Here is a 27,351-nt window from a genome sequence, read left to right as displayed (position 1 = left end):
CTGTGATGGGAACCACCAAGGCGAGGCTTCTCGCGCCTGCTCAACATGAATGCCTTGAGTGACTAGACCGCTGATAATTTCGGAATGTACTTCGGCTACATTTCCCAGCATACCGGACTCATTGACCAGAAGGCCTCCCAACTTGATTGCCTCAAAACAGCCCTTGATTGTATTAGACCTCGTTTCGGGGTCCCTCAAAATCCAATGCAAGGAAGCGTTCAAAAGGACCTTGTCGAAACTTCCGGTTGTGAGATCAGACTCTTGATTCATCAGTCGGCAATCGACAACCCGCGACTCAAAGTGTGGGTAGGCTTGTTAAAGTGTTCAATCATGTCGGGTGAACCGTCGATTCCCACGATCCGTTTGACATGGGGAACCATGCGGGCTGCCAAGGGGCCTTCCCCGGAGCCGATATCAAGGATTTCCTCTAGCTTGTTAGTTAAGCCTGGCGATTGTCATCTGAACTTTGGAAGACTTACCAGTTGGCTTAGGGTCCACGCAGGCGAGAACCTTGTCAGTCGAAGTTGCAACGAATGGGGCCACCTTTTCGCCGTAAAGATCGGCTGACCAGATGTATTTCTGCTCTTGTTGCATCATGTCGGGTCTTTTTTCTTACCGAACAAACCTGAACTAGAGTCCCAGGCGGGTTATAAGACCATCTCATATATCACAAGGAAGTATACAACCCCGACATTGGAGCTAGGTTGACTGGGGTGTCTCTCTCTTCTGGCTCGGTACACCTAGTCCTCCATACACTGGATAGTTCCCATGCTCTCCGGCATCCCGTTCGGCATTGACTCCCTCATATTCATGGGGCTTATTAACCACCTCGCTGATCCGTATGGGAATTATGTGGCAGGTACGTGGCTAAGCTATACAAGAAGTGTATCCGGTACGTTTTTGCCGCTTTCTACGTCGCAAATATTTGCGCGACTGGGAACGTATTGGACTCGTTTGATTTAGATCCCGTTTGGGTTTATTCATTTTCGGGGATCATAGGCGGAGTAGTGCTTTTAGTCGAAGAGGTGATGTTCTTTAACTAAGAATTGTCCCATCCAGTGTTTCAAATCATATTAATACTTAATAAGCAGCCATAATCCCCGAGGCCATCCCGATCGTCAGTACTTTTTTTTGTGGATAAAAATATGCACCCAACCTACCTAGGTAACTCGGTTATAAAGTCCACCCGTGACTTTGGCTTACGTTGCTAGTTAAACGGTCTGAGTAGACGGGCTTGTTTCCCCCCCCACACATCGACTTTACCTTTCAACCTTTGAAAAGTGTCGAGATAATGAGAAGATGGACATCGCAGTGGTAAGTAGTGGGTTCATAATTTGACTTATGCATTCTCACCTCTTGTGTAGGATCCTGATTTCTACTCTATGGTCAATGACTACGGCATAGACCCGCAGGACCTTCACTCGTGAGTGCCATTATGAATCATATATATGGGAGAAGTCTCACATATGTAGGGATACCACCTCGATCGCGTCCTCGATCGCGAGAGGACGACTGGAAAACGGCCGAAGGTCAGTCCACTTCCAGTCTAAGATCGCTTCCTAAGACCAACCCGATATGTAGATACCAGGCCATTAAAGAAGATGACTACTGGTTAGTTGCGATAAAACGAGCTTGTTTTACATCAAGTAACCATATCAAGGGGTCCTTCTGACGAGCAGCAATTCGAGGCATTTGAGATTGGGTAAGCCACATCCCATCACCGAGAAGGGCTTATGGTATTAACAAACTCAGCCATATGGTATTTCTCGTGCTAGATCACGAGCAGCCAAATCCTCTTTTCCGCGCCCCTATCGGCAATTCACCCAAGGTGAATTTGTACTGAGGTCATCGCTTAAACGTCCTGCTAACCACACATAGAATATCTTAGACATCGGAACTGGCCAAGGGAGTTGGGCAATGTAAGTCAAGTCGAGCAACCCCTAAGAAAACCTCTAACCAATCATTAGTGACGTTGCCGATCGATATTCGCTAGGTACTGGATTATTTGATTTCGACTTCGATTCTTTGACTGAGACCAATTAGCTACCGTCCGTGGAGTGGATATCTTTCCCCCACCCGTGTCATGGATGCCCCCAAACTGTATCTTCGAGGTGGATGATGTGCTTCGCGAATGGACATGGAGAGAGCCGTTTGACTTTATCCATATGCGCTTAATGTATGGCGCATTTCCTCCCGAGGGATGGGAGAAACTATACAAACAGGCCTACGAGTGAGTTGCAATCCCAATTAATCAATTTTCTGAGACATTGCACCCTAATTTTTCTTTTTCTTCACACTAGTGCCCTAGAGCCTGGTGGTTGGATCGAACAAATGGAATTAGACGTGCGAGTTTACAGCGAAGACGGTACTCTGAAGAAAGAACACCAACTATATGGATGGGGTGACATGTTTATTAGATGCTCCGAGCGAGCTGGACGATCCCTCAGAACCCATGAAACGATGCGCAGTGCGATCGAGAAAGCCGGATTCGTTGACGTGCATGAGGAAAGGTACAAGATTCCCCTAGGACCTTGGGCTAGAGATAATACACTTAAGGAGGCTGGACACCTCCAGTGGGCCCATTGGAATGCCGCTCTAGAAGGTTGGGCGATGTGGCTTCTCACTCATTTTGGAGAGCCAGAGCCTTGGACAAAGGAGGAGGTGCAGGTATTCCTGGCTAAAGTGCGCACGGAGCTGAACAACCCGCATATTCACGCTTATGAACCTGCGTAGGTTTTCTTTTAGATCGCATGCTTTTTTCCGTGCTAATAAATACTAGGAACCGCGTGTGGGCAAGAAAGCCTACGTCAGAGGAATTGCAAGCCAAGACAAACATCAAGGTTGAGACAGCATAAAGCTCTTTATCTCTTTTTCTGTTTACAGATCCTAGAAGCCACCGTCTTTCTATTGCAGGCCAAATTTAAATTTATGATACATTTCATAGGAAAAGTCGTAAATGCCGTCAAACTGCATCTGTGTCAATTCTTGGGCGAATTAGGGCTAAATGATGGATTATATCAAGGAATGGTATATTACTTTTAATGTAACTAGATACTGTGGCAAACTTGATTCCTTTTATGCTAATACTCTGAATTTTCAATACATTCTCGTTCAATTCAATGTCTTTGGATTTTGCACATCTAGCCATCTAGCCAATACTAATAAACTAGGGATTCAAAAGCAAACTCGAAGAGCGACGGAGTCTCGTTGAACATAACCAAGACTCACCATCGGAGGTAATGTCGTAGATCCTGCCATTCGAGAGCTTGATAGGGAGATCATGAGCAATTACCTCCCTAGCGATTCCCAACCATGTTCAAGATGCTCAGCAATGTTGTGGAAAACCTCGCATCTGGCTCTAATGGCCCATTCACCACGGCCAGTCTCACTCTGGCTGTTATGTTCCGCCACGTTTCTACTTTAGCTGCTCTGATTCTGATGAACAATTCCACTTATGTTTAACGGGAAAAAGCCCTGTGGTCCAGCCCCTAAGCAGCGCATTACCTCGGGAGAATAGTGCTTGATGTGTAATATCTCCCCAAGCTCTACCTATTTATGTTGTCAGAATATGGTCATCTAGACATAAAGGCTATTGACTGGCCTTGACAAAGGGGGACTAGTATATCTGAATAGATAACTCAATAAACCCCTCAGTCGAATTGCCAACTCAGTGAAGCTATTCCAACGAAAGAAATATCGTGGGGCGCGCGCAAGTCGAACGGTAGCCCTCGATCTCGTTCTACAACATATGTGCGAATGGTACCTGCCAGGCAAGCTTGTTTATGCGGCAACTCAACGCTTGAATGGCTCTCGGGGGAAGTACCTTTTCTCAACCATCCCAATCATCCAATTCCCCTTTCTTCTCATCCGCTGTCATCTCCCTGATCATTTGATTCATCCATGTTTTTTATTGCTATCATCTTCATTGATCATGGATCACTTGTACGAGCGTGATATGCACGAGCACTGGAAGAACAGCCTCATGGGCGTGCAATTCTGGGAACATGCGACAAGACAGGCTGAGAGACTTGCTGAAATTGAGAGACAAGGTAAGCTCTTCATATTGGAGCTTTGTGAATGCCCTAGACATACATACAAATGGCGTCCGCTGATATTCACTTCGTGCTAATGCTCATTTTCATTTAGCCCTAACCACCAGACCGACTGGTCAATTGCCTCAGAGCCCTGCTCAGTCGCCTTCAAAGAACCGTGTTCAGACTACAGTCGCGAGCTCTCCTGAGAAGAGTCCAACCAAGAGTGAAACAAGCCAGAGTCCAATTAAAAGTCGCTTCCAACTCTCTCAGCTTGCTTCTTTCAATAGTCTCCGACTCCGAAGTATCATTCATCCCTCCCCGGCAGAGACTGATACCACAACATCACCCACGAAGAGTCAGAAGAGTTCAAAGCAAGGTAGCTTGCATCTTCCAAAACTGCCTTCCTTTAAGAATCTCAGTCTCAAGCGCCGGGGCCCAATCCTTGCGTCGACTTCTGGAATTATTCAAGCTGAGAAGACTGCCCGTCCATCTATCCTGTCTCCTTCCACTTTCCTCCCTCCTGAGCGTCCTGAATCTCCTATTCCTCCCATCCCCAAAGCTCCCCGTCCTGCTTTTCGTTCCCTCTACAGAGGACCTTCTGCTACCAATCTGGATATTGCACCCCCCAGCGCTCATGAGGGCTCTCAACCTTTTACGACAGTGGCTCCTAGCTATATTAGCAATGCCAGCTTTCAAGAGTGGCTCGATCGAGAGAGCGATACTCATCCCGAAACTGAAACCTCTCCTCACTCATCTCGCATCAGCTTGATGGCCTACCTCAATAAGGGCAGCTCTTGGGATAACATCCCTCGCACCAATTCAGTTCTAGAACTGAACATGTTTTTCGATGCTCTCAAGGTCCATCCCAAGAACCTTGTTGATCTCGACAATGATCAGACTGCTGACAAAGTTACCATGGTCAACGAAGTTGTTATGAGCGACCCCGGTCACACATCTCCCATCATCAACAACACCACTAACATGGTCGACAAGGCGACCATGACCGATTTCGACATTGAGGAGTCCGCTACCGACCTCACATCTTCCGCCGAGAAGCCAGAAGATGAAATCGCCATCACAATTCTCTCACTGGAGCAGATGCAACCTTTGGGCGAGTTCCGCAACCTGCGGGTACTGAAGCTAACTGGTATGATGAAGTCATACCAGCCCATCATCTGGCAGACTGTGTGGGTGAACCCCCAACTGACCACCCTGGAACTGGAGATGGCAGTTGGCTTGGAGATTAACAGACCACTTGGCTCAAGTGGATGGAAGGAAATCAAGAAGGGATGGGTAATGAGCGTCAAGTCCTGTGCCCCGCCCGTGTACTAGTAAGTCATACCAAGTGAGAGTTATGTGAGGCCAAAGTGACATATACTAACCTGACTGATTTGTAGTGGTTACAGAGGCGACGGAGAGATCTGGCACCGAATCGGGTACGGCGAGTACCTTGACAAGCTCTGCATTGAGAGGGCAAAGGTGCTTGCCCTAGGCTCCGGTTTCCCCGTCCCCCCTACCTCCCGGTCAAGCGTCTCACCTTGACCGGCTTCGCTGTGGACGGAGACCCCTTCGGAATGTGGCTCCGGAACCTCGAAGAGGTTCACTTCAAGAAGGACTGCATCGACTGCGGTTTCTGGCTGTCTCGCGCCCAGCGAGACGTTCGAGTTCGTCACTCGAACGAGTACGGAGTGGCCCGGGGTGCAGACGGGCCCTCCGAGGCCGGCTCCGTCGTGGAGCTTGGAGAGGAGGAGCTGGCCGAGCTCACCACCGCGGTGAGAGGCCTGGGGGCCTCGAGGATGTGAACGGACCGTGTCCGTGTCCGTCAGCGGCGGCACGCTCGCCGGAGCCTTCCCCAGGGGGCTCTGGTGAGCGTGCCGCTAGGGAAATATCATATTCGGTCGTGTACAAGTAACAAAAAAAAAAAAAAAAAAAACAATATTCAAGTCATTCTCGGTTCTTATGTAGAGTACTGAATAGATGTAGAGTAGATAATAATAGGGCCAAGTATCAATATCATGGTGCTCATACCTTACCGCAGACCAAACCTCAAATGAAACTGAGAGAAAGGTGAAACTAACCCGCAAGTGAGGAATCTGAAAGTCAACTAACAAAAAAAAAATCATTTCGTATCACCTGGTTTCCAAACTGAATGTAAGTGAACAGTCATTTCCTTACGCGCCCTCTTCATCAGCGATACGGATAGCTCCCTCATTGCCGACACCATGCGACCAGAATCCTTCCATGTAAAGAGCACTACAGCAATTAGTACGGCGTTCAATACAGATGTTCAAATTGGAACTTACATTCCAGGCGCGCTGTCATGAGCTAACAGTAACCAGTATCCAAGGACACCTTGCGTGAAGACATCCTGTATAGCGAAGAGAACAGTCTCCGTATCAACGCTCAACTTAAGCGCAAGAGCACCAGCCGCGAGGGAACTGTCCATTATTAGCCTTCATCCTGAACCGGCACAAGAACCATCCGAATATATAACTCACATAGGGAACAGCGCTAGCATGGCAATCGCAGACCCAGAGACAGACCCGAAGAACCGTCTCGTCTGGTCATCCTTGCTTTTGGCCGCTCGCTGCGCGTGGAAGCCTACATGGTGGATCACAACCAGGTAGGAGATACACGAGAGGGTCAGCCAGACCCAGCGCTCGCGGCCGTGGCCTGCAAATATGCCGAATAGGGCTGTTGCCAGCATGATCAGGTGGGCGACAATGCCGATCAGTAGGTTTGCTCCTGGTAGGCCGGATAGGAGGGCAAAGTTGATAAACAGGAGGGGTGTTGTCAATGCCCAGTTTACATATCGTAGCCATAGGACCTGACGGATATAGTCTGTGTGTGTGTCTGGGACATGCTTGTGGGGTTCGTTGACTGTGGCATGTTTGGTTGTTATGCCTTGGCCTGTGGAGAGGGCTAGGTAGATTATGAAGGAGATGGTGGTTATCAAGGATGTTAGAATGTGGAAGATTCGTTTAGGCTGGATAGATGTTAGATATGTATATATTATAGAGAGATGAACTCACTAGAGGAGCACGAGCAGCCAGAGTATAGAACACTAGCGAGGAGATGCCCATCAACACAGTGACAACCCTATAGATGTTAAGAATTATGCATTTTAACATAAACAATCCACATACCATAGAGTCCGCTTGCCCACATCATGAAGTTCCTGGTAGACCTCTGACCCCGGGATTACAGTGGGAATAGGCGCTACCGAGGACGTAGTGGCGGGCGCCGTTAGAGTAGCAAACTGATCAAATTGAGGAATCATATTGAATTTGAAGAATATGAATAGAAGAAGAAGAGAAGCAGAGAAAAGGGAGACTATAAGGGCATGGTTGCATCAAAGCAGGATTTGGGGATGATTAGAACCACCGTCATTGACAGAAATGCTGTCGTCATAGCCTATAAACATTGCATGAACTTCACATTCAAGTTATATTTAATATAGATTTTAATATAGATTTAGAACTTTCATTCAGCTTGATTTTTAATTTAATTGTTTGATGTTCTACATTGGTTGCACTGCAGTTGGTGAATTGGCGGATATGTCCAATCACCTGGAGATGTTCGATATAATACAAAATAAGTGTACAGACTGGTACAGTGATCTAGGCGTTTGCCTGTATCACTGTATCACACCGGTCGCAGATCGTTTCGATCGCCACCGGCTTCGGAATGGCGTACCGCCAGCACCGTGGGCACTTGGAAGCCTGTGGCGCGTACACATATACTTTGCCTGGCTGGCCACCAAGCTCAAATGTCTCCTCATATTGCCATTCAGCATTGCTGATGTCGGTCGGGAGAGCTTCACTGTGGGACAGGGTGATGGAGGACACAACGAAGAGATCAGGGAGCTCCGCTAGATACTGCTGGAATAACCCAGAGTTATTGGGGAGCACAATGTGGACAAAGGATTGCAGGGAGGAGCCAAGCTGCTTTTTACTACGGGCCTGCTCCTGCAAGTTTTTGATGGCGGAGTGAACCACCGTCAGCTCCTGGTAGCTGGTCTCCAGGGCTAAATCCTGCCACTCCGGAGCCGGGGCAGAAACGATACGCTGCAGGGGGTGCTCAGATTGAGTGCGGATGGACTCGGGAGTATGTTCCCAAGTTTCTTCCACAAGCACTGGTGTGATGGGAGCTAGCACCTCTTGAAGATAATTGTAGATGTAGAATAAGGTCGTTTGTGCGGCCCGGCGACTCGTGCTGTCCTCACCCAGGGTGTACAGTCGGTCCTTGATCGCCTCCATGTAGAAAGCAGAAAACTCGAGGTTGGCCCACCGGTTCATCGTGCTCACGGCCTTGTAGAACTCAAAGTTGTCACATGCCTTCTGAGAGGTGAGTACCATGTCTGAGAGGTGCTTGAGTGCAATTCGATCGACTAGCTGCAGCTGCCCGTATGGGACAACGTTTTCTGGACAGAAATCGGCAAGGGCACCCAGCAGTAACTTGAAGGTGACACGGAACTTATGAAGACTGGTGTTGACAGTCTGGAGTACCTGTTTTCCAATCACCACGTCGCGCGTGTAGTCACTGCTCGCCGCCCACATGCGAAGTGCATCCGGGCCAAGAGCGTCGTACACGGGTTCTTGGTTCTCGGGTTGCTTCTTTCCTTTGCCTTTGCGGGGTTTGAGAGGAGGCAGCAGAGTTCCATCCATGATAGTCTGCGGGTGGATCACGTTGCCAATGGATTTGCTCATTTTCCGCCCATGTTCATCCAGGGTGAAACCGTGAGTGATGAGGTTCTTAAATGGCGCACGAGGCGTCGTGGATTGACTCGAGCCGAGCTGGTGTGAGATATACGTGAGAAGCCCGGACTGGAACCAACCACGATGCTGATCAGTACCTTCGAGATACACGTCGGCTGGATGACTCCGTCCTTCGATAGGAACATCGATCTCTGCCCAGCTGGTACCACTGTCAAACCAAACGTCCATAGTGTCTGTTCCACGTCGATACCCTGCTCCAGCCTCGTCCCGCAAGGATGGAGGAATCCATGCAGCATCGTCCGCACTGTCAGTCCACCAAGCATCGATTCCCCGCTCTTCGATTGTAGTCATGATATGTGAAACACTATCTTTAGTCAAGACGGCTTCTCCAGTGGTTCGGTGATAGATTGCAGGAATCGGAACACCCCACGCGCGCTGGCGCGAGATACACCATTCACTCCTGTTTTTCACAAAGTTCTCGAGTCGCTGCTTTCCAGTCTCGGGAACGAAACGGACATCTTCCAACGCTCGAAGAGCACTGCTGCGGATATCGGCAACATCGGCAAACCACTGCTCGGTTGCCCGAACAATGATCGGAAGCTTTGAGCGCCAGTCGTAAGGGTACTTGTGTTCGTACTTGTGTTGGGCAAGCAACTGATCACACGATTCGACCCATTCCAATACTGCGGTGTTACCTTCTCCCAAGACAGGCTTTCCGGCTAAACGTGTAGGATCGAGGGGCATGGCTTTATCTGTGAATTTACCCTCGTCATTGACGGGAGCGAACACAGGAATGCCACGTGCAAGACATGCTTCGTAGTCGTCCATTCCGTGACCAGGCGCACAGTGAACCATGCCTGAGCCAGAATCAGCAGTAACAAAGTCCGCAGCAAAGATGGGCTGTGGCGGAGCTTCGGGTCCTTTGAATAGAGGTCGATATGTAGTTTGTTCGGCCAGCTCGGACCCCAAAATAGACGGCACAATGATAGAGAGTTCATCTTTTAACATATTCTGGAGGTATTCGAACCGCGACTGAGCGATAAGAAGATAGCCATGTTTTTCCGACAAGACAATAGTGTATTCCAAAGACTCGCTGACTGCAATGGCAGCATTGGCAGGCAGCGTCCAGGGGGTAGTGGTCCAAATCACAGCACTTACATCCTCTCCACGGAGAAGAGGATTTTCGGAGAGATGCGTGGGGATATCAACAAGGGGAAATTTGACCAGAGCGGCGGTCGAGATATGATCATCCTTGTATTCCAGTTCTGCTTCCGCAAGAGCAGTACCCGTTGAAGGTGACCAGTAAACCGGCTTGAACTTTCGGTAGATGAGGCCTCGGTCCACCATTTCCCGGAAGATACCCAATTGTCGCATCTCGAACTGTTTGTCCATGGTCTTCCAGTGGTTCTCCCAGTCAGCCATGACCGCGAAGCCACGGAACCCTTTCATCTGCTCCTTCACGGTTTGTCTTGCCAACTTCCGCGCAGCTGTACGAATCACCGCCGCGCTGACCGATCCACTTGCGATGTCCTCGTCACGCAGGCCTTGGAGCGCCTTGAGCTCGATCGGCAGTCCATGGCAGTCCCAGCCTGGCACGTACCGCACTCTCTTCCCGCGACCCAATTGTACGCGACAAATGATATCCTTCAAGATCTTGTTGAGCGCATGTCCGACATGGAGATCGCCGTTCGCATATGGTGGACCATCGTGCAGGACGAATGGTTGCTCGGCGGGCCTTTCGCGGCGTTGCCAGGCGTAGAGATCATCGGTGCATCGTTTGAGGTATTTCGTCCGATCGACAGGCGATACGCGTGGAGGGAATGAAGATTTAGGAAGCTTCAAAGTCGAGGTCCATGAGCGAGGGATTGACCGCGCCAGTTCCGGCATTGTCCAGCATATCCTAGAAAATAAGTCGAAGGGAAGGTCCGGAAAGAGAAGAGTCTTGGCGTTTTCCAAAACATAGCTTTTTCTAAAAAGGGTTTAGATTCCGCCCGGACTTATACTATACATAGTACCTACATGCATATCGTAGGTAATGATGCTAATGACTCATGACGGTTATTAATTTATGAAACTAGCTTATGTCTAGTGCCCCTTTAATTTCCTATAGGGAAAAAAAAGACAATATTAAAAAAAGATTTCAACATTGTGCGCTAAATGGTATCGGAGCCCGCGGACCCCGGAATGATTTTATAGCCTCTTGGCTGAGACCCGCCAAGTATAACCATGGGAATCTTAAAAGAGCAACAGATCTCGATTAGTAGATCATGATTGTCCTTGTTCTCTTCCCAACACAGTGTATCAATCGAAGAACATCGAACCAAAGCAAAGCCGACTGACTCCATGCTCGCCTAAGAGGTTTCGCATGAATATCTACAATGGAGAATGAATCTGAGAAAGATAGAACCCACAACCAGAAACGTGAGGAAGAAACAGGTGCATTTAGTGGTTACTTGGTAAGGACATAAGATTCCCCTCCCATCGCAGGCTAAGAGTCTAACACCAAGCAGAGGATCTTTCACTATGGCTCGTCCAAGGACTATACCTTGCAAGCCATTGCCACTGCCTGCGCACTGGGGTCCGGTGTGGGCATGGCTCTTGTCAATCTGGTGTTTGGCCAGTTCATCACACTCACCACTGACTACTCGCTGGGTGATATTGATGCTTCAAAGTTCCGAAGCGAAGCTGGAAGACTCAGGTATGTGCAAGGAGCTCAATCTAGTTGAACAGAAAGAACTAATATAAAATCAGTCTCTATTTCTTCGTCATCGGCCTTTGTCGATTTTTCCTCACTTATGGGTACAGCACACTGTATACATTTGCCGCATACCGAATCACACGAAATGTTCGCCACCGATACCTGAAAGCAGGACTAAGCCAGGAAATTGCCTTCTTTGATGCCGGGACTAGCGGATCAATTGCCATGCAAGCTACCTCAAACGGACGACTGATCCAGGCTGGAATATCAGAAAAGCTGGGGCTTGTTGTCCAGGGCCTGTCCGCTTTTATATCGGCCTTTGCGCTAGCATTTGTCACCCAATGGAAGCTGACTCTCATTTGCTGCTGTATTGCCCCGGCAATGCTTCTGGCCATGGGAATTAGCTCCACCATTGAAGCTTCGCTTGAAACCAAAGTTCTCAAAGTTCAGGCCCAGGCTGGAGCTTTCGCAGAGAGTATTTTGTCAAGCTCTCGCACGGTACAGGCTTTCGGGCTTCGAAATCATCTGCTACGCGACTTTGACAAGTTCTTGCAAGCTTCGAGAAAGCTCGGAAATAAGAAATCTCCTCTTTTTGGCTGCCTATTTGCCACGGAGTACACCATTATCTTCGCAGGATTTGGCTTATGCTTTTGGCAGGGTATAAGAATGATATCCACCGGGGAAGTGGAGGAGTCTGGAGATGTTTTCATGTTTGTTTAGTCTTTATCCTTTCATAACTGGCAATGCTGATTATGACAATCGCAGTGTGCTCATGTCCGTTATTGTGGCAGCTGCAAGCTTGACCAGTATCCTGCCTTATTTGATTGATTTTGTCCGTGCTGCCTCCGCAGCGTCAGAGCTATTCCGGCTCATGGACCGAAAGTCGAGAATCGATCCGTTCGACGAGTCCGGAGAAAAGCCGACGGATGTGATGGGCTATCTCGATTTTGGTAACGTCTCGTTCGCTTACCCTACGCGCCCTGACGCCAAGGTGTTAAATGACTTTTCACTGCACATTCCTGCCGGCAAGACAACTGCGCTCGTCGGAGCAAGTGGGTCTGGCAAGAGCACTATCGTTGGGCTGATTGAGCGATGGTATGACCCTTTGTCGGGAACAATCAAGCTTGATGGTCAGCCCGTCGAGGTGTTCAACCTCAAATGGCTGCGTCAGCAGATTAGGCTTGTTCAACAGGAGCCTGTATTATTTGCCGGCTCAGTCGCCGAAAATATCGCTAATGGCCTTGTGGGTACGCCGTGGGAGAATGAATCACCAATCGAGAAGCTGGCCCGGATACAGGACGCTGCTAAGATTGCTTTTGCCCACGATTTCATCACCGGACTTCCCAACGGGTACGATACCGTCATTGGGGAGAGAGGTGGGCTATTATCCGGTGGTCAGAAGCAACGGGTTGCAATTGCTCGCAGCATTGTTTCTCAGCCACGAATTCTTCTTCTGGATGAGGCAACGAGTGCACTTGATCCTCATGCCGAGGAAGTCGTTCAACGGGCACTGAACAATGTTTCAAAGGGACGCACAACAATCACCATTGCACACAAACTAGCCACTATACGAGATGCTGATAATATTGTCGTCATGGAAAATGGCCGTATTCTCGAGCAAGGTACGCATGACGCCCTTTTGGAATCGAATGGCGCGTATTCACGATTGGTGCGGGCTCAGGATTTGTCTGTAGCCACGCCGGACCCCGAAGATATCCCAAGTAGCCCGGATGAAGCAAACAAAGAAGACCATGTTGCATTGACTAGTGAATTGACCCGGTACTCGACTATGACGAGATCGGCTTTGGGGAAGCAGTTGAGTCGGGATGATTTTGACAATTGGAAAAGATTGGGGCTTCTTCAAACAGTTTGGCGATTGACAAAATCGACCCCGGAGCTCAATTGGACTTTTGCGATTCTGATTATGGCTTGTTTGACAGGAGGTAAGGCATTTTGAGGTCCAAATTTCGCAGCCTGAAACTGACCGAAACTATAGCTGCTTCATATCCTGGTCAAGCAATTTTGATGTCCAAGTTCATCGACGTATTTCAATTCACAGGTGCAGCCATGCGGACGAAAGGGAACTTTTTCGCTCTCATGTTTTTCGTTCTCGGACTTGGATCTTTCGTCGTCTACTTTGTTATCGGGTGGACATCAAACGTTGTGGCACAGGTAAGTCTCTCTCGTATATACGTGGATCTCGGGTTGACGAACTCATCAAGACAATGAACCACAAATACCGGAAGCAAGTCCTCAACGACATGATGAAGCAAGACCTGCAATTTTTTGATCGCACCGAGAACACTACAGGGGCCCTGGCCAGCCGTGCTGACTCTTACCCACAGGCTGTGTTTGAGCTTATGGGCTTCAATATTGCTCTAATACTGGTTGCAACGGTTGGTGTATTGTCATGCTCTATTCTGTCAATTGTATATGCATGGAAGCTTGGCCTTGTCATTGTCTTAGCAGGACTTCCACCCATGCTCCTTTCCGGTTATGCTCGCATCAGAATGGAGGCTGCAATGGATCACAAGATTTCAAAATTATTTTCCAAAAGTGCATCCATTGCCTCAGAGGCCGTGAATGCTATCCGGACGGTGTCTTCTTTGGCGATCGAATCTTCTGTTTTGGAGCTATACACCCAGGAGCTTGACCGGGCGATTGCGACGTCCACGAAGCCAGTGCTTTCCATCATGCTTCCTTTTGCATTCACTCAGACTGTTGAATACTCGTTCCTGGCACTTGGTTTCTGGTATGTTTGTCTGTCATCTTTATTCTCGTTCTTGGTTTTCATGGCTGGATGCTAAAAATTGGATCATCTCGACATAGGTATGGATGCCGGCTTGTCTCATTCGGAGATTTGAGCGAGGTCAACTTTTACATCAGTTTTCTAAGTGTGTTCTTTTCTGGCCAGCAGGCTTCAATTCTTTTTGGATTTTCAAGCAGTAAGATACATCCCAAGCCTATGTGTGAGGTAGAAGCAGATTGCTAACAGCTATTCAGGCATGACAAAGGCAACCAATGCGGCCAATTACATATTTTGGCTTGAACAGCTTCAGCCTACCATTCGAGAGACCGAAGAAAACCACGACATTGGACCTGGTGACTTCAAGTCTCTGCACTTGGAAAACCTGCAATTCTCTTACCCGATGAGACCCCACGCTCGCGTACTACGTGGGATAGACCTTCATGTATGCCAGCCCAACCCGTGCTATCTTGCTATCTTTATTTGTGTTCTTTGGTCTACTGAGTCGGTGCCATAACGCATATCATTACTCATTGCTAACACTTTGTACAGATAAAAAAAGGTCAATTTGTCGCATTCGTCGGCGCATCTGGCTGTGGGAAAAGCACTATGATCAGCATGCTCGAACGCTTTTATGATCCAGTAGCCGGCCACATCAAAGTCGACGCCCTTACATTAGACCGCATGAATCCGTGGCTGTATCGAGACCAAGTGGCACTTGTTCAGCAAGAGCCCACTCTCTATCCCGGAACCATTCGCGAAAACGTCTCCATGGGGACACCAACCGATTGCGCATCAACGGTTCCTGACGGTGACATTGAAGCTACCTGTCGGGCCGCTAACGCGTGGGAATTCATCTCTTCTCTGCCTGATGGCCTCATGACTCTTTGTGGAACCAACGGGACACAACTTTCTGGTGGGCAACGTCAACGCATTGCCATTGCCAGGGCGTTACTCCGAAATCCACGTTTACTCCTCTTAGATGAAGCAACAAGTGCATTGGATACTCAGTCAGAGAGAATTGTCCAAGATGCGCTAAATGAGGCGGCTTCCCAGGAGGATAGAATCACGATTGCGGTTGCCCATCGGTTGTCGACTATTCGCCATGCGGATATGATTTGCGTGTTTGATGGGGGCAAGATTGCCGAGTCTGGAACCCATGAGGAATTATTAGGAAAAGGTCGACTTTATCCGAAGATGTGCGAGGCTCAGAATCTAGGCACTTGATCGGGTGAAACGTCATATCCTGTGTGTCTTCAGGGGTGCAAATCGTCATACATGAGTTCACTTTTACTACTCAAATGTTTCCTCCCTCTCCAACTCTTTCATAACTATGTCATAAAACCCCAGCTTTCCAACACTAGTGTACGCCCCATACAAATAGGCTATGAGCCCGGGCCACCCAGCGAGTTCCATCGAAAAATCCCAGCAAACGGACAATATTATTTAGCCCGCTCGCAACCTGGTCCAAAGCCACGCATCCTAAATGTGTCCCTTTACCCCAATACAGGATAATCCCACTGTTAGGTTCTATGAGCTTAGGGACTCTACACATAGTTGGAAAACTAGATGTAATAAGTTCTTCATCGAGCAGATACTAGCATCGATGGAAATGCTACCGTCATCGAGTGGGCAATAGTGTACAGTCTCGGATACCTGGGATTATCATGACTCATAATGCATTCAAATATGATTAAACGGCGCTTTCGATAGTCTCAAATCAGTACACTGTCAAGCAACTCACGGCGCCATTCTTGAGAACTTCAAATAAAAGCCCCGGAAACCCAAAAAGCTCGGTGTTGCCTAATCCCCCATCCTGGCCATCGGCACCACTCCGAGGACCTTTCGCCGTGCTCTCCTCCCAGCCACCGAGGAACTCAACACTGCTCTCAGGACTATCTCCCCAGCCACGGTTCAGCACCATTGGCCGTTGCAGAGCACGCTCCTCGGCGGGGCTGGCGTAAGATCCTTTCCAAGTAGCGCGCAGCCGCTCTAAGACTTCATCATAGGGCGATTCCGAAGTCAGACAGTCGCCAGATGCATCCAAATGAATTAGCCAGCGACTTCGGCGGTGACGATTAAATGGATAAGAACCTGGGACGTTCCCATGAAGGATAATCTTTGTCACTGTCAGCTGGGAAGATGCTGGCTGAGGTGATGAATCTGGAAGACCGGAGGCAGGGAAAGCAGGTCCAGCTGTTGTTGGATACGAAATGAAGGCATCGAATCCATGGTGGAAGTAATTCAAAAAGCACTCTGCGGGCAGTGAGGTGGGGTCTCCAATATTGAAGGTAGCCATCTCTTCGTCAGAATCATCAGTTACGCTGTTAGTGGATGAGTGATCGGCGTCCGGAATCTCGATTCCTCTGCCTGGAGAGGGACTCAGGTGCAGGTCCCCGCCCCCGGTTGCACGATGAATCGAGATTCGGCGGTCGTTCTTACGATAGATCGCATCGGGTGGACCAAAATCCGCAATCAAGTCCTGGGGAGTTGTCTCTCCTAGTGTTATGTACAAGGGAGAACCCGTCCTGCGAGCCACTTCAAGTTTCCCGGCACCCAGGACATGCCACTCCTCGATTTCATCCGCCAGCGATTCTCGGGATTTGCCAATCAAAGCCGACGAGCGTGGGTACTGTGCCTGTTGCGTGAACAACTTGGTTCGGACCTCAGGCCATGATGACCCTTGGAAGATTGACATGGATGTGGCCGGAAGGGCAGCCGAAGAGGATAACAACGCTACAAAATCACACTGGTCGGACCAGGCCGAGTGCTGAAGGGGAAACGAGAATGCAACCCCGGGATATGAGAGCACATAGGTACCATATGGCGACTGCAGATCTGCCGGTGGCACGTATTCTCCTGGGTATGAGGGACCAAACAAGCGATTGTAGACGTGCCGGAAGCTGGGGCCGTGCGAAGACAAGGGTTGTTCTACTGACTTCCCACCTTTGAGTACTTCCTGGTTTTTGTATACCAGGTTTACTCGAGAGAAGTCGAGAACTTCAATTAAACGGAGCCTCTGGTCAGGGCCATCAAATCGAAGTCGCAGGCCATTTGAAGGCAACTGCAGTACCACTGGTTTGCGAAGCGGATCTGCGGGGGAGTAGGCTAAGTCGATGGCGGGATAGGTTTGGGGATATGACTTGACACGGGTTAGGACATTATGGAGCGAAGCTCCCAGGGCTTCCAAAGTATTAGCGAGAACCGCTGGAAAGGCTTTGAGGGTTAAAGAGACATACTGATAAACCCGAGTCCTTTCCCGGGGAAGATTTGTGCCTGCGTTGGGAAAGTAGAAGTAGTCATACTGGTCTATCTGTTTTAATGGCCCGACTATGAACAAAAGTCCATACGATAGTCGAACTGTTGTTAGTTAAAAGGCCAAAGATGTAAGGGATGTCCACATGGTATGAGGGGGATAACGATAAGGCGATGACGCGCAATCATGTGAGAGGGGAAAATGACTGGATTATGTAAGCCTTTGTTTATGTTTTCCCGTTTGAGACAAAGCTCCATATACACAACGCTAGACTCCGAGGTGAAAAGATCAAATCAGCTTTCAAACTAGCCGAATATTGCTACAAAATAATACTATTACACTCCGAGTGTCGCGTTATCAACATGGTTGGCCCACCAAGGCCCCCGTCCACTCTCCCCACCACGAGAAGGTCGGGTTTGCGCCAACCGGTTCGACGAGCGGGTTCGGCAGTCCCCGAACGCCATGCACCGCCTGGGGTGTCTACACCGTCAGTGAGATCCTCTGCAATGAGCGCAGCTCGTGCGGCGAGGAGTCCTGAAAAATCGAGCGTTGCGAGTAAGAGGAAGGAGAAGGATTTTGAACGGGAGATCAACGAGGACACAAGCATTCATGTCGTGGTCCGCTGTCGCGGCCGCAGCGATCGCGAGATCAAAGAGAACAACGGTGTAGTCTTGTCGACACCAGAAGGTGTGAAGGGCAAGACCCTCGATCTCTCGATGGGACCGAACGCGGTTTCGAACAAGACATATGCTTTCGACAAGGTCTTTTCCCCGGCCGCTGATCAAACAACTGTCTATGAGGATGTAGTTGTGCCGGTCCTCGACGAGGTTAGTATATTCACCGCGCATGAATTCGAATGACTGCGCTAATTCCGTACAGATGTTGGCAGGATACAATTGCACAATCTTCGCGTACGGACAGACTGGAACAGGAAAGACATACACCATGTCAGGAGACATGACCGATACATTGGGAATCCTGTCCGACGATGCTGGAATCATTCCACGTACCCTTTACGCCCTGTTTCACAAGCTCGAGGACACAGAAAGCACAGTGAAATGCTCCTTTATCGAACTTTATAACGAGGAACTTCGCGATCTTCTGTCATACGACGATAGCACCAAGCTCAAGATTTTCGAAAATGAGAAAAAGGGAGGACACAGCACAATGGTTCAGGGCATGGAGGAGACCTACATCGACTCTGCGTCCACCGGAATCAGATTACTTCAAACGGGCAGCCACAAACGCCAAGTGGCAGCGACGAAATGCAATGACCTGAGTTCCCGTAGTCATACAGTTTTCACCATCACCGTTCTCACAAACCGCACGACCGAATCTGGCGAGGACTATGTTAGCTCGGGCAAGTTGAACCTGGTTGATCTCGCGGGTAGCGAAAACATCGGACGCAGCGGTGCAGAAAATAAACGGGCAACGGAGGCAGGTCTCATCAACAAGAGTCTACTTACGCTTGGCAGGGTGATCAACGCCCTGGTGGATAAGAGCTCGCACATTCCTTATCGCGAGTCCAAACTCACGAGACTATTACAAGATTCACTTGGAGGACGAACAAAAACATGTATCATCGCCACTGTTTCGCCTGCCCGCAACAACCTAGAGGAGACTATCTCGACCCTTGATTATGCCTTCCGAGCTAAGAACATCCGCAACAAACCCCAGATTAATTCCATCATCTCCAAAACCAAGCTTCTGCGAGATATCGGGATGGAAGTCCAGAAGCTGAAGAGCGAGCTCATTGCCACCCGCCATCGCAATGGTGTCTATATGACACCTGATGCGTTTGAAGAAATGACGATGGAAAGTGAATCGCGGCGAATCGTCAACGAAGAACAGCGTGCCAAGATCGAGTCGATGGAGGCAAGCCTTCGACACAAGGTCCAAGAGCTTCTTTCTATCACGGGCAACTTTAACTCATTAAAGCATGACAATGAGGATACTCAATCCAAACTCAAAGAAACGCGCGATGTTCTCAACGAAACAGAAAGGTTTTGGAAGGATACCCAGGAGAAGCTGGACGAGGAGAAGATTGTGCGGAAGGCCCATGAGAATACGGAAAAGCAACTTCGTCACATTGGTGCCGGCCTAGTTACCACTTTAAATGGTACCATTCAAGACGTGAATGGGCTGCACGCGAAATTGGATCGCAAAGACAACTTGGAGACTGATAACCGGAAGACCTGGCAGACCTCGACCGGTGAGGTATCGCATGTCACACAACGGGTCGATGCTCGCATGCAGATATTCCAGACGCAGCATGCGAAGCTGCTAGAGGACATATCTGGCAAAATTCACCAATTTGTGGATCATGAACTAAACACTGTGCAGTCCACCCGCTCCCAACTTAAGGATCTTGATGCCTCCTTTGACAAGGTCGAGGCAGATGCGAAAAACAACACCTCCACTGCCCACAATGAGATGAATGAAGTTCTCGAGGAGATCAAGGTTCTTCGAGAAGAAGTCAAGTCCAAAGTTGGCGAAGGCCTCAACGGCTTGTCAGCTGCTGCTGCGCGGATATCCGAAGAGGTTATTGGGGAATTCTCAGAGTTCCACTCCCAACTTCACTCGTCATACAGCACACTCGGCAAAGACTTCAAAACCATGTTCGAGGACATGGCAAAGCACCTCGATGAACAGAAATCCGAAGTCCACAAACTACGTCTCGAGCTGCAGGCAGCTAATCGCCAGACGGTGGAGGCCAATAGAAAGGCTTCATCCAATCTAGCACAGGTTCTGGAAGAGGAGCATGCGAGTGCACAAGCCGAGCGAGAACTTCTTATGTCTCACATCCGAGGACTCCTTGAGGACTCAAATCATAAACAGAATAACCGCCTCAAGGGGAAATTTGATGCCCTTCGCACCGACATATCAACATCAGGCGACTCTCTTGAGCAAGCCACTGCGCAGCACGACAGACACATTGATGAATGGATTTTCAAGGAGGAACAGTTTGCCAAGGACATTACTGCATCCAAGGATGAAATTAAGACCAGGATGCAGAATGATTGGGAGGTAAGACCAACTGACATCTTTGGGTTGTGAAATGAAACTAACGAAAGTAGACTTTTGACCAGCGCAATGCCTCGATTCATCGGGCAACGGAGTCTGTGCACCAAGAGACTGTGCGGATTGTTGATGCTCAAATGGGTGACATGGGCACACAAATGGAAGCTTTGGACGACTTCGTTGCCAAAGCACGGTCCCAGAATGGCCGCTTCCATGAATCACACCTAGGCAGCTTGAATGCCATGGCTAAGAATGTCCGACAGTCCCGCTCAAACGTATATGGCCAACTCGATGGGTTCACTGGACGTGTCGAGCAGTTCCAGACGGATGTCGATATGCGTACGGAGAACCTGGAACAAACTACTACATCTCTACACACTGAAGTCCGCCGGCCACTTTTAGAAATGCGGTCCAACATTCAGAGCCACCCCCTGAAAGAGTATGTCCCAACAGGTATAACCCCTCAGAAACGACGATACGAGTACCCTTCGGAAATGCCCCAAACGGAAGCTCACGATGGTCTCCGCACTCGACACCGAACATCCAAGCAGTTCACTGCTCTGCCATTCAGCGAGGAGGAACAACTGGACTCCCCTACTCCCACCTCGCCCCAGGTGGTAGCTTCACCGCCCAAGAAATTCGTGTATAATGATACCCCGGAAGAGGTAGGCCACTCTCTTCCATCATCCGCAGCCCCACCTTCCAACACTGGCCTTAGAGAAGTCGACCTAAACGTCGCCAGACCGGTCGTGTCTGATGGCGACGATGCATTACCTCCCAGCAAGCCGGAAACCCCCGCGTTGGCCATATCTATGGACCTGGACGAGACGCCAGAAAAGGAAGAGCCAGAACAAGCTTCCCGCAAACGGCGCCGCTCGACTTCAAACAACAATCCAGAAACCAAACTCCCCAAAACCATGCTCTCAAAAAGGATGGCTGGCATGAAGGAGGGTCGCGAAAATATGCCCCCCTCGGCCACCACCAGTGGCCGAAGATTTAGAAACCGCACCTCTGATTAGGTGGTTTCCGTGTTATTTTCTGCTCGTTTCTCTTTTTTTTTTTTTTTTTTTTCCTATTTTTTTCTGACAATTTTTGATACCCGATAGTCGCTGGGCTTTCCACTCTGGGTTGGAGTTTTTGGCTGAAAAAAACAGTGTTGGGTTGGTCATTCTCTTGTATCTCTTCTTTTGTCTGAGTGCCATAGAAAGGCGTTTTACTTGGCGTTTCTAGTTTGACAACATTGATATTCCTATAGGAATGTCAAATTTGATCTTAATACCATCCTTGATCTCCCGGTTTGGATTGGTTCGTCTTGTATTCAAAGTATATGCATGAGGTTCACCCGGCACTAGCCTGTATACAACACAAACGTCGACGATTCCCCCGCGATGCGCCAAAAACAGCGATAATAAATCATCAAGAGTGTTCCGCTTCAACTGCTGCAGCATATGCCGCACTATATCCCTCACCCTGGATGGTATCTTCAGCTGTATCTGTAGAGAAGGGATGCTGCACGAGTTCTTCCTCGTCATGTTCTTCCTTCGACTCTGCAGCCTCAGCAGCATCGATAACAACCTGCAACTCACTCATCCGCTTCGCAAACTGATCCATCATCTCCTCAAGTGTACGCCCCTTCTCCTTGCCACCCACCTCAATCGGCAGCCCACCTGTGCCACGGATCTTCAGCATCAACCCATGTCCTAGTGACTCCCCAGGATTGCTATTCTCAAAAGTGGGCGCCGGCATCACTTCCGTGTGGAGGACCTGCCATGTTGATGAGAAACTCTGCGCCGCGGTAACGCGATACTGCGGGTGTGGCTGTCCCTGATCCTGTGGGAGCGCGGAAACGTTCGCTGGTGACGATGATATGGACCTCGTGCCACCCCTACCTTTGCCTGATGCTAGTTGTTCGATCATCGGACTGGTTTGCGCTGTCTCAGGTGTGTATGGTGAGGGCTCTACGTCAAGGATGACATAGTTCTCCCGGACACCTGGAACTGGTGGTGGGAGTAGGGTGGTCTTGGCTGGATCTGGATCAGAGGAGTCTTTGATCTCGTCCTGGAGATTGGATGCTTCGGTCTGCGCGATCTGATCTTTCTTGGAATCGGAGAGGGCTTCTTGCTGCGCGGCCAGACTACGTAGGGCTGCCTCTGTCACGATGTCGGTGTCATCGTCGGAGAATATGTAGTGTACCGTTGGGTGGTGGTAATCTGAGGTATGGGCGTCTTCGATCAAGGTGAAGAACGGTTGGAATGCGGGGTGAGACGGAGGTTGCTCTTGGCCTTCCTCGGGATGATCTTCGCTTTCCTCCGGAACTGCATCTTGGCACGATTCAATTGTTTCTGGGGGTTGATGAGTTGATATGCGGCCCTCAGGCAGTTGCCCTCTTGAGTGTCGATCACTCGGCCGCGAAGAGGCGGTGCCGGGCCGAGAGGGTGTTTCTTTGTGCAGGGACTGCCGGGATGAGGAAGAGGACAGGGGATGGTAGGGAGAGTTGTTTACAGACATCTCCATAAGCTGAGGCTACATCATTCTGGAGAAGAGCTTGGGATAGGATGAGGTTCTGGATCGCGTGCGGAGAGCTGCTTATCGATAGCGCCACGTGACGGTCAGATGAAGTGACAGCCCTGGGGTGTATATAGTTCCAAGGTTGTATCAAATGACTTGGATATTGATATTACTATCTGAGATGTTGTAATTCTTCATTCTTGGAGAGAGAGTAAGTTGTTGTGTATGCCGCTTGGGCGTGATTTAAGTTGACTTTCCCGGGCCAATTTGCAAGATATATACCTAGATATCTCCATAACAAAGATTGAACTGTAAATGGAATGGATTGATCAGTCTCAGTCTCAATCTCATTCCGACCACGGCATTGTTTTTATGCTTAATTGACACTAAGGTGACAGCAACTTTTCCAATCCAATTTTGCATGCCCAATAAAAACACAAATGGGTATCTTGAATTCGTCCGACAACGCCTTGATAACCATTGAGAAGAAAAAAAAAAAAGACTAAATTGGCCGTTATTCCTTGTCCTTCCATTCGAATTCTGGAGAAAGTTAGCCCAATATCACACAGACAATCTAGTGAAAACTTACTTTGTCGGCACATTGGACATAGTCCCTTGGAAGACTCCAGGTCAATCCAGGTCATCAAGCAATGCTGTTTTCAAAAGCGTCGATCAGTTCAGTGCTAGCTTATATGGGTCACTCCGCAGTCTTACCATATGAAAAGCGTGGTTACATCTTCCTTGCACTATAGTAGTCATCATAGTCAGTATCTAGCATAGAAGGAGTATCAAGGTCACCCACCAAGCGCGCAGTCGTCGCCAGGGAATTTGCAGGTTGGACAAGTGCCATCGAACTGAACACGACAGATGCCACACACTTCATCCTCGGGGATATTCCAGTGCCAAGTAGCAACTGCATTCCATTCTTTAATGGCGACCTTCATTGTGGAGTATATGGAGAGCCAAGGAAGAGGTGAAGAGAGGCCTTGGGGGAAAACAGTGTTATCTCTTATCATCTTATCACATGGTTCTCCACGGACATTCCGCCATAACACGCAATAGTACTCCTCATATTGCTCTTCCCTCTGCTGCATTTATTCCCTAGGGCTTTGCCTCGTTATGTAAATTGGTTTAAAAAGGTTCCTTTTTCTTTCCACTATGACTTTTGCAGTCAGATCTTTTGCTCGTCTCTTCCGCCCCAATATGTCCATCTCCACAGGGCTCCATACCAAGCGCAATGTCTCTTTTTCTTCGTATTTAGTGACACCAAAGCAGCTGAATGAAGCACTTAAGAAGAACCCCACGACAAAAATCTCAACTTCCCCGCGCGTGATTCCCCTCTGTGCAGCATGGTTCATGCCGAACGACCCAGAGGGTCGCAAGGGAATTGACTCCTTCCGTAACTCGCGCATCCCCCAGGCCCGATTTTTCGACCTTGACGCTATCAAAGATCAAGATTCACCTTATCCCCACATGCTTCCCACTTGTGAGACCTTTGCCGAGGCTATGAGCGAGCTGGGGATCCGTCGCGACGACGAGGTGGTGGTTTACGACACTGCCGACCTGGGCATCTTCAGTGCGCCCCGTGTAGGCTGGACGCTGCGCGTCTTTGGCCACCCCAATGTGCATATCCTCAATAACTATCGTCTCTGGGTCAAAGAAGGTCTTCCAACGGAGGGCGGTGAGCCAGCGGTGGTGGAGAAGTCCAAGTACACTGTTCCGACATACGACGCGCGACTAGTGATCTCCTTCCGCGAGATGAAGGAGTTGGCATTGGACTATGGAAAAGAAGGTGCAGAGGAAGTGGAGATTCTAGATGCACGCTCCTATGGCCGCTGGGCTGGAACTGACCCGGAGCCACGCCCTGGCCTGTCATCGGGCCATATTCCTGGTTCCAAGAGTATGCCCTTCCAAGAATTACTGGACCCTGAAACAAAAGCCTATCTCCCTGCTGAAGATCTGCGAAAGGTCTTTGAGGATCACAAGGTGGATCCAAGCCAAACAATTATTAGCTCGTGCGGTACTGGTGTGACTGCCTCCATCATCGAGACAGCCCTGAGTGAGGCGGAGTATGGTGACCCAAACCTGCGTCGGGTATATGACGGCAGCTGGACGTAAGTATATCTTTCCCTTTGTAATTGCTACTAGTACTAATATGAACCTCAGTGAGTGGGCGCAACGAGTTAAGGAATCGGATGGCCTCATCAAGAAGGTGAAGTCATAGATCAGGGGACTCTGGTATCCTTTTTCTTTAACATCCTTTCTTTTCTTTTTCTTCTTCTTTCCACCTTTAGACTGTACTCCTCAATATATAAAGAAACCCTCACTTCTCTCTTTAAATTCGGTCTGTTCCTGAAGCACGCTTAGTCAGCATATTTCTACCTCCCATCGCATCATTTCTCAAGGTGCGTTCTTTGCCAGGCAAGATCTGTATTGTTACAAAGATGCTGCAGATGGAAACATCCTATCAACTGCCTTTTAATCGTGAGTGAAAATTTACGACTCCATCAACCGACATCCCACTACTCCCCTTCCTCCCCCCACATTCTCAGGTCCCTCCATCGTCAAACCTCCTTCCTCAGCTCTAGGCCCGTGCTGACCGGCCCCGATTCAGTCGCGGTTGTCTACACTTATAGTCTTCCGATATAGGGCGGTCTTTGCCCTGTATCTCTCACTACAAATATACGAACGCATTCGTTCAATATCCGCCATGTCGACCGGACGCAAGGTCTTCCACTGTGCCGTGGACGAGACGGCCCTGTCCACCAATATTAGCGAAATCAAGAAATGGACCGCTAATGGTGCTATCGATCTTGTGGTTCCTCTCTACAGTGAGTATCTGTTCAAGGGCGATTCCATCACTGCAGTGCTTGCCGGTCTAACCATTATCCTCCGATTAGCACTTGAACGACTCCATGCGCTGAAGCGAGCGGGATCGCAGGTCGCCATCAATGCCCGCGAGGCAGTCCGTTTTCTTGACCGGGTCACTTCCGGTAAAGATCACATCGCCGCCGACCGAGTTCTACTCCAGGGCCCCATGGAGCAATATGAGCGCTGGGAGGAGGCAGAGAAATTCTTCCTGCCGGAATTTGAAGAGGAGCCCGAGGTAATTGACGAAGCAGCTACCAATGGCGAACCGGCGATCGAACCTAGCGCCGATGATACGTTGACCAAGAACGAGTCGGATGATTTGTCACAGATGCTCTTGTCCAAGCTAAACTTCAAAAAGGACCCGGAGGCCGTCTCGATCACCTCCGTCGGCACCCCCAGTGGACCTGGATCGCGCACATCCTCTCGCAGCTCCCGTACCAGCCCCGAGTGCGCCCAGCACGAGTCCAGCAATGGAACAAAGAATGACAGGACCAAGAGCAAGTCTTCCAACCACCAGCGCACCATCTCCGGAACGGTCATCCCGACCGCGCCGCCCGCTCTGCGCCCATTGCTGAGCGCTCTGCTCTGGCGGTTGCATACCGGTCCCGATGCTGAGAACTCTGCCAAGACGTGCATCCTCATCTCCAATGACCGTGCGACCCAGGTGTGGGCTCAGAAGTTTGGCATTGGTGTCAAGAACATTCTCCAGTTACGCACGGCTATCCAGTACGAGGAGCGTGAGTACAAAAACCGCTGCAAATATGTCGAGAAAACCCAGACCCAACCCGCCGAGCCGAAGACATTGTTGTCCTACGAAGAAGAGAGCGACGAAGATGAGTTGGTGTTTGTCCCCCGCGGTCGTGGAAAAGGAACCCCCGAGGTGCTTCGCGTGGTGGGGGTCAGCGAAAGGCTGCCCCCAAGGCTGCGCCACCTCCTGTTGAGCCTACTGCTACCGTGGAAGTTCCTACCAAGCCCATCGACCCGGACTCTTTCAGCCGATCTCTGGGTGGTGCAACCAAGCCGCCCACTGTAGACGCGAGCGTCCAACAGGGTACCGCCGGTGCCACCGGTGCGCCCCGCGGCAACGCTGGAGCCTCTCGCCGCTCATCTAATGGTCGCCGTGGTGGATCCTCGCGCGGTGCACGAGGTAATGGTCGTGGCCGTGGTAAGCTCTGGGTTCCTTGATTGGCACGAGCAAAACGGTCTACTCCATGTCATCTCTCTTGACAGTAGACTGGAGTGTTTTGTGAACCAATGCATCCAGAACCGGACAGAGTGTCTCTTTTCTCTTTGCAGGACTGCAATAAACCCCCCGAATGCGGGGATCTGGATCTGGATCTGTGATTGCCTGCAGAGTGTGTTTTTCCCTCTTCCCCCGGCATCAATCATCCCAGAATCCCGACATGATCGGATCTCGGATACGAAAGGACATGAATCCCATGGTGGATTCAACCCGCGGCTGTGATGCGCTGCTTGAATATGTCTACTTCGGAAAGCCT

General features: G+C 49.6%; 12 protein-coding genes across 12 annotated transcripts; 6 read left to right on the top strand and 6 right to left on the bottom strand.

Moving 5' to 3' along the window:
- Positions 1 to 269: 269 nt before the first annotated feature.
- On the bottom strand, positions 270 to 594 carry N7517_010217 (Methyltransferase type 11; the record flags this gene model as incomplete). The annotated part of the gene is made up of 2 exons (XM_056727940.1): positions 270 to 427; positions 480 to 594. 2 exons carry the CDS (start codon positions 592 to 594, stop codon positions 270 to 272), a joined length of 273 nt encoding a protein of 90 aa, XP_056573755.1.
- Positions 595 to 768: 174 nt separating this feature from the next.
- N7517_010216 (class I SAM-dependent methyltransferase) lies at positions 769 to 2,855 on the top strand (the record flags this gene model as incomplete). The annotated part of the gene is made up of 12 exons (XM_056727939.1): positions 769 to 859; positions 1,229 to 1,314; positions 1,365 to 1,423; positions 1,473 to 1,529; positions 1,582 to 1,611; positions 1,661 to 1,702; positions 1,753 to 1,828; positions 1,879 to 1,919; positions 1,968 to 1,993; positions 2,044 to 2,230; positions 2,301 to 2,729; positions 2,780 to 2,855. The coding sequence occupies 12 exons, from the start codon at positions 769 to 771 to the stop codon at positions 2,853 to 2,855; spliced, it is 1,200 nt and encodes a 399-aa protein (XP_056573754.1).
- Positions 2,856 to 3,931: 1,076 nt separating this feature from the next.
- On the top strand, positions 3,932 to 5,836 carry N7517_010215 (uncharacterized protein; the record flags this gene model as incomplete). Its single annotated transcript, XM_056727938.1, has 4 exons — positions 3,932 to 4,049; positions 4,147 to 5,365; positions 5,432 to 5,470; positions 5,527 to 5,836. 4 exons carry the CDS (start codon positions 3,932 to 3,934, stop codon positions 5,834 to 5,836), a joined length of 1,686 nt encoding a protein of 561 aa, XP_056573753.1.
- Positions 5,837 to 6,205: 369 nt separating this feature from the next.
- Positions 6,206 to 7,314, bottom strand: N7517_010214 (opsin family protein; the record flags this gene model as incomplete). The annotated part of the gene is made up of 5 exons (XM_056727937.1): positions 6,206 to 6,287; positions 6,338 to 6,472; positions 6,533 to 7,020; positions 7,067 to 7,133; positions 7,181 to 7,314. The coding sequence occupies 5 exons, from the start codon at positions 7,312 to 7,314 to the stop codon at positions 6,206 to 6,208; spliced, it is 906 nt and encodes a 301-aa protein (XP_056573752.1).
- Positions 7,315 to 7,654: 340 nt separating this feature from the next.
- N7517_010213 (isoleucine--tRNA ligase ISM1) lies at positions 7,655 to 10,639 on the bottom strand (the record flags this gene model as incomplete). Its single annotated transcript, XM_056727936.1, has 1 exon — positions 7,655 to 10,639. The coding sequence occupies one exon, from the start codon at positions 10,637 to 10,639 to the stop codon at positions 7,655 to 7,657; it is 2,985 nt and encodes a 994-aa protein (XP_056573751.1).
- A 491-nt stretch (positions 10,640 to 11,130) lies between these two features.
- Positions 11,131 to 15,423, top strand: N7517_010212 (ABC transporter ATP-binding protein; the record flags this gene model as incomplete). Its single annotated transcript, XM_056727935.1, has 9 exons — positions 11,131 to 11,208; positions 11,263 to 11,450; positions 11,504 to 12,160; positions 12,216 to 13,393; positions 13,447 to 13,622; positions 13,673 to 14,202; positions 14,280 to 14,395; positions 14,454 to 14,641; positions 14,749 to 15,423. 9 exons carry the CDS (start codon positions 11,131 to 11,133, stop codon positions 15,421 to 15,423), a joined length of 3,786 nt encoding a protein of 1,261 aa, XP_056573750.1.
- A 493-nt stretch (positions 15,424 to 15,916) lies between these two features.
- Positions 15,917 to 17,499, bottom strand: N7517_010211 (UPF0183 domain protein; the record flags this gene model as incomplete). Its single annotated transcript, XM_056727934.1, has 2 exons — positions 15,917 to 17,379; positions 17,436 to 17,499. The coding sequence occupies 2 exons, from the start codon at positions 17,497 to 17,499 to the stop codon at positions 15,917 to 15,919; spliced, it is 1,527 nt and encodes a 508-aa protein (XP_056573749.1).
- A 315-nt stretch (positions 17,500 to 17,814) lies between these two features.
- On the top strand, positions 17,815 to 21,492 carry N7517_010210 (putative kinesin family protein (BimC); the record flags this gene model as incomplete). Its single annotated transcript, XM_056727933.1, has 3 exons — positions 17,815 to 18,279; positions 18,332 to 20,479; positions 20,530 to 21,492. The coding sequence occupies 3 exons, from the start codon at positions 17,815 to 17,817 to the stop codon at positions 21,490 to 21,492; spliced, it is 3,576 nt and encodes a 1,191-aa protein (XP_056573748.1).
- Positions 21,493 to 21,889: 397 nt separating this feature from the next.
- On the bottom strand, positions 21,890 to 22,987 carry N7517_010209 (uncharacterized protein; the record flags this gene model as incomplete). Its single annotated transcript, XM_056727932.1, has 1 exon — positions 21,890 to 22,987. One exon carries the CDS (start codon positions 22,985 to 22,987, stop codon positions 21,890 to 21,892), a length of 1,098 nt encoding a protein of 365 aa, XP_056573747.1.
- Positions 22,988 to 23,482: 495 nt separating this feature from the next.
- Positions 23,483 to 23,925, bottom strand: N7517_010208 (anaphase promoting complex subunit 11; the record flags this gene model as incomplete). The annotated part of the gene is made up of 4 exons (XM_056727931.1): positions 23,483 to 23,521; positions 23,571 to 23,634; positions 23,696 to 23,727; positions 23,784 to 23,925. 4 exons carry the CDS (start codon positions 23,923 to 23,925, stop codon positions 23,496 to 23,498), a joined length of 264 nt encoding a protein of 87 aa, XP_056573746.1. The 3' UTR covers positions 23,483 to 23,495.
- Positions 23,926 to 24,139: 214 nt separating this feature from the next.
- N7517_010207 (sulfurtransferase) lies at positions 24,140 to 25,205 on the top strand (the record flags this gene model as incomplete). Its single annotated transcript, XM_056727930.1, has 2 exons — positions 24,140 to 25,095; positions 25,130 to 25,205. The coding sequence occupies 2 exons, from the start codon at positions 24,140 to 24,142 to the stop codon at positions 25,203 to 25,205; spliced, it is 1,032 nt and encodes a 343-aa protein (XP_056573745.1).
- Positions 25,206 to 25,691: 486 nt separating this feature from the next.
- On the top strand, positions 25,692 to 27,037 carry N7517_010206 (uncharacterized protein; the record flags this gene model as incomplete). Its single annotated transcript, XM_056727929.1, has 2 exons — positions 25,692 to 26,693; positions 26,756 to 27,037. 2 exons carry the CDS (start codon positions 25,692 to 25,694, stop codon positions 27,035 to 27,037), a joined length of 1,284 nt encoding a protein of 427 aa, XP_056573744.1.
- Positions 27,038 to 27,351: the final 314 nt, after the last annotated feature.

The sequence above is a fragment of the Penicillium concentricum genome (genome assembly GCF_028827145.1).
Source record: "Penicillium concentricum strain IBT 3081 chromosome Unknown utg000006l_segment0_segment0, whole genome shotgun sequence".
In the NCBI taxonomy this organism is placed as follows: Eukaryota; Fungi; Ascomycota; class Eurotiomycetes; order Eurotiales; family Aspergillaceae; genus Penicillium; species Penicillium concentricum.
This window is presented reverse-complemented; position numbering and strand designations above follow the sequence as displayed.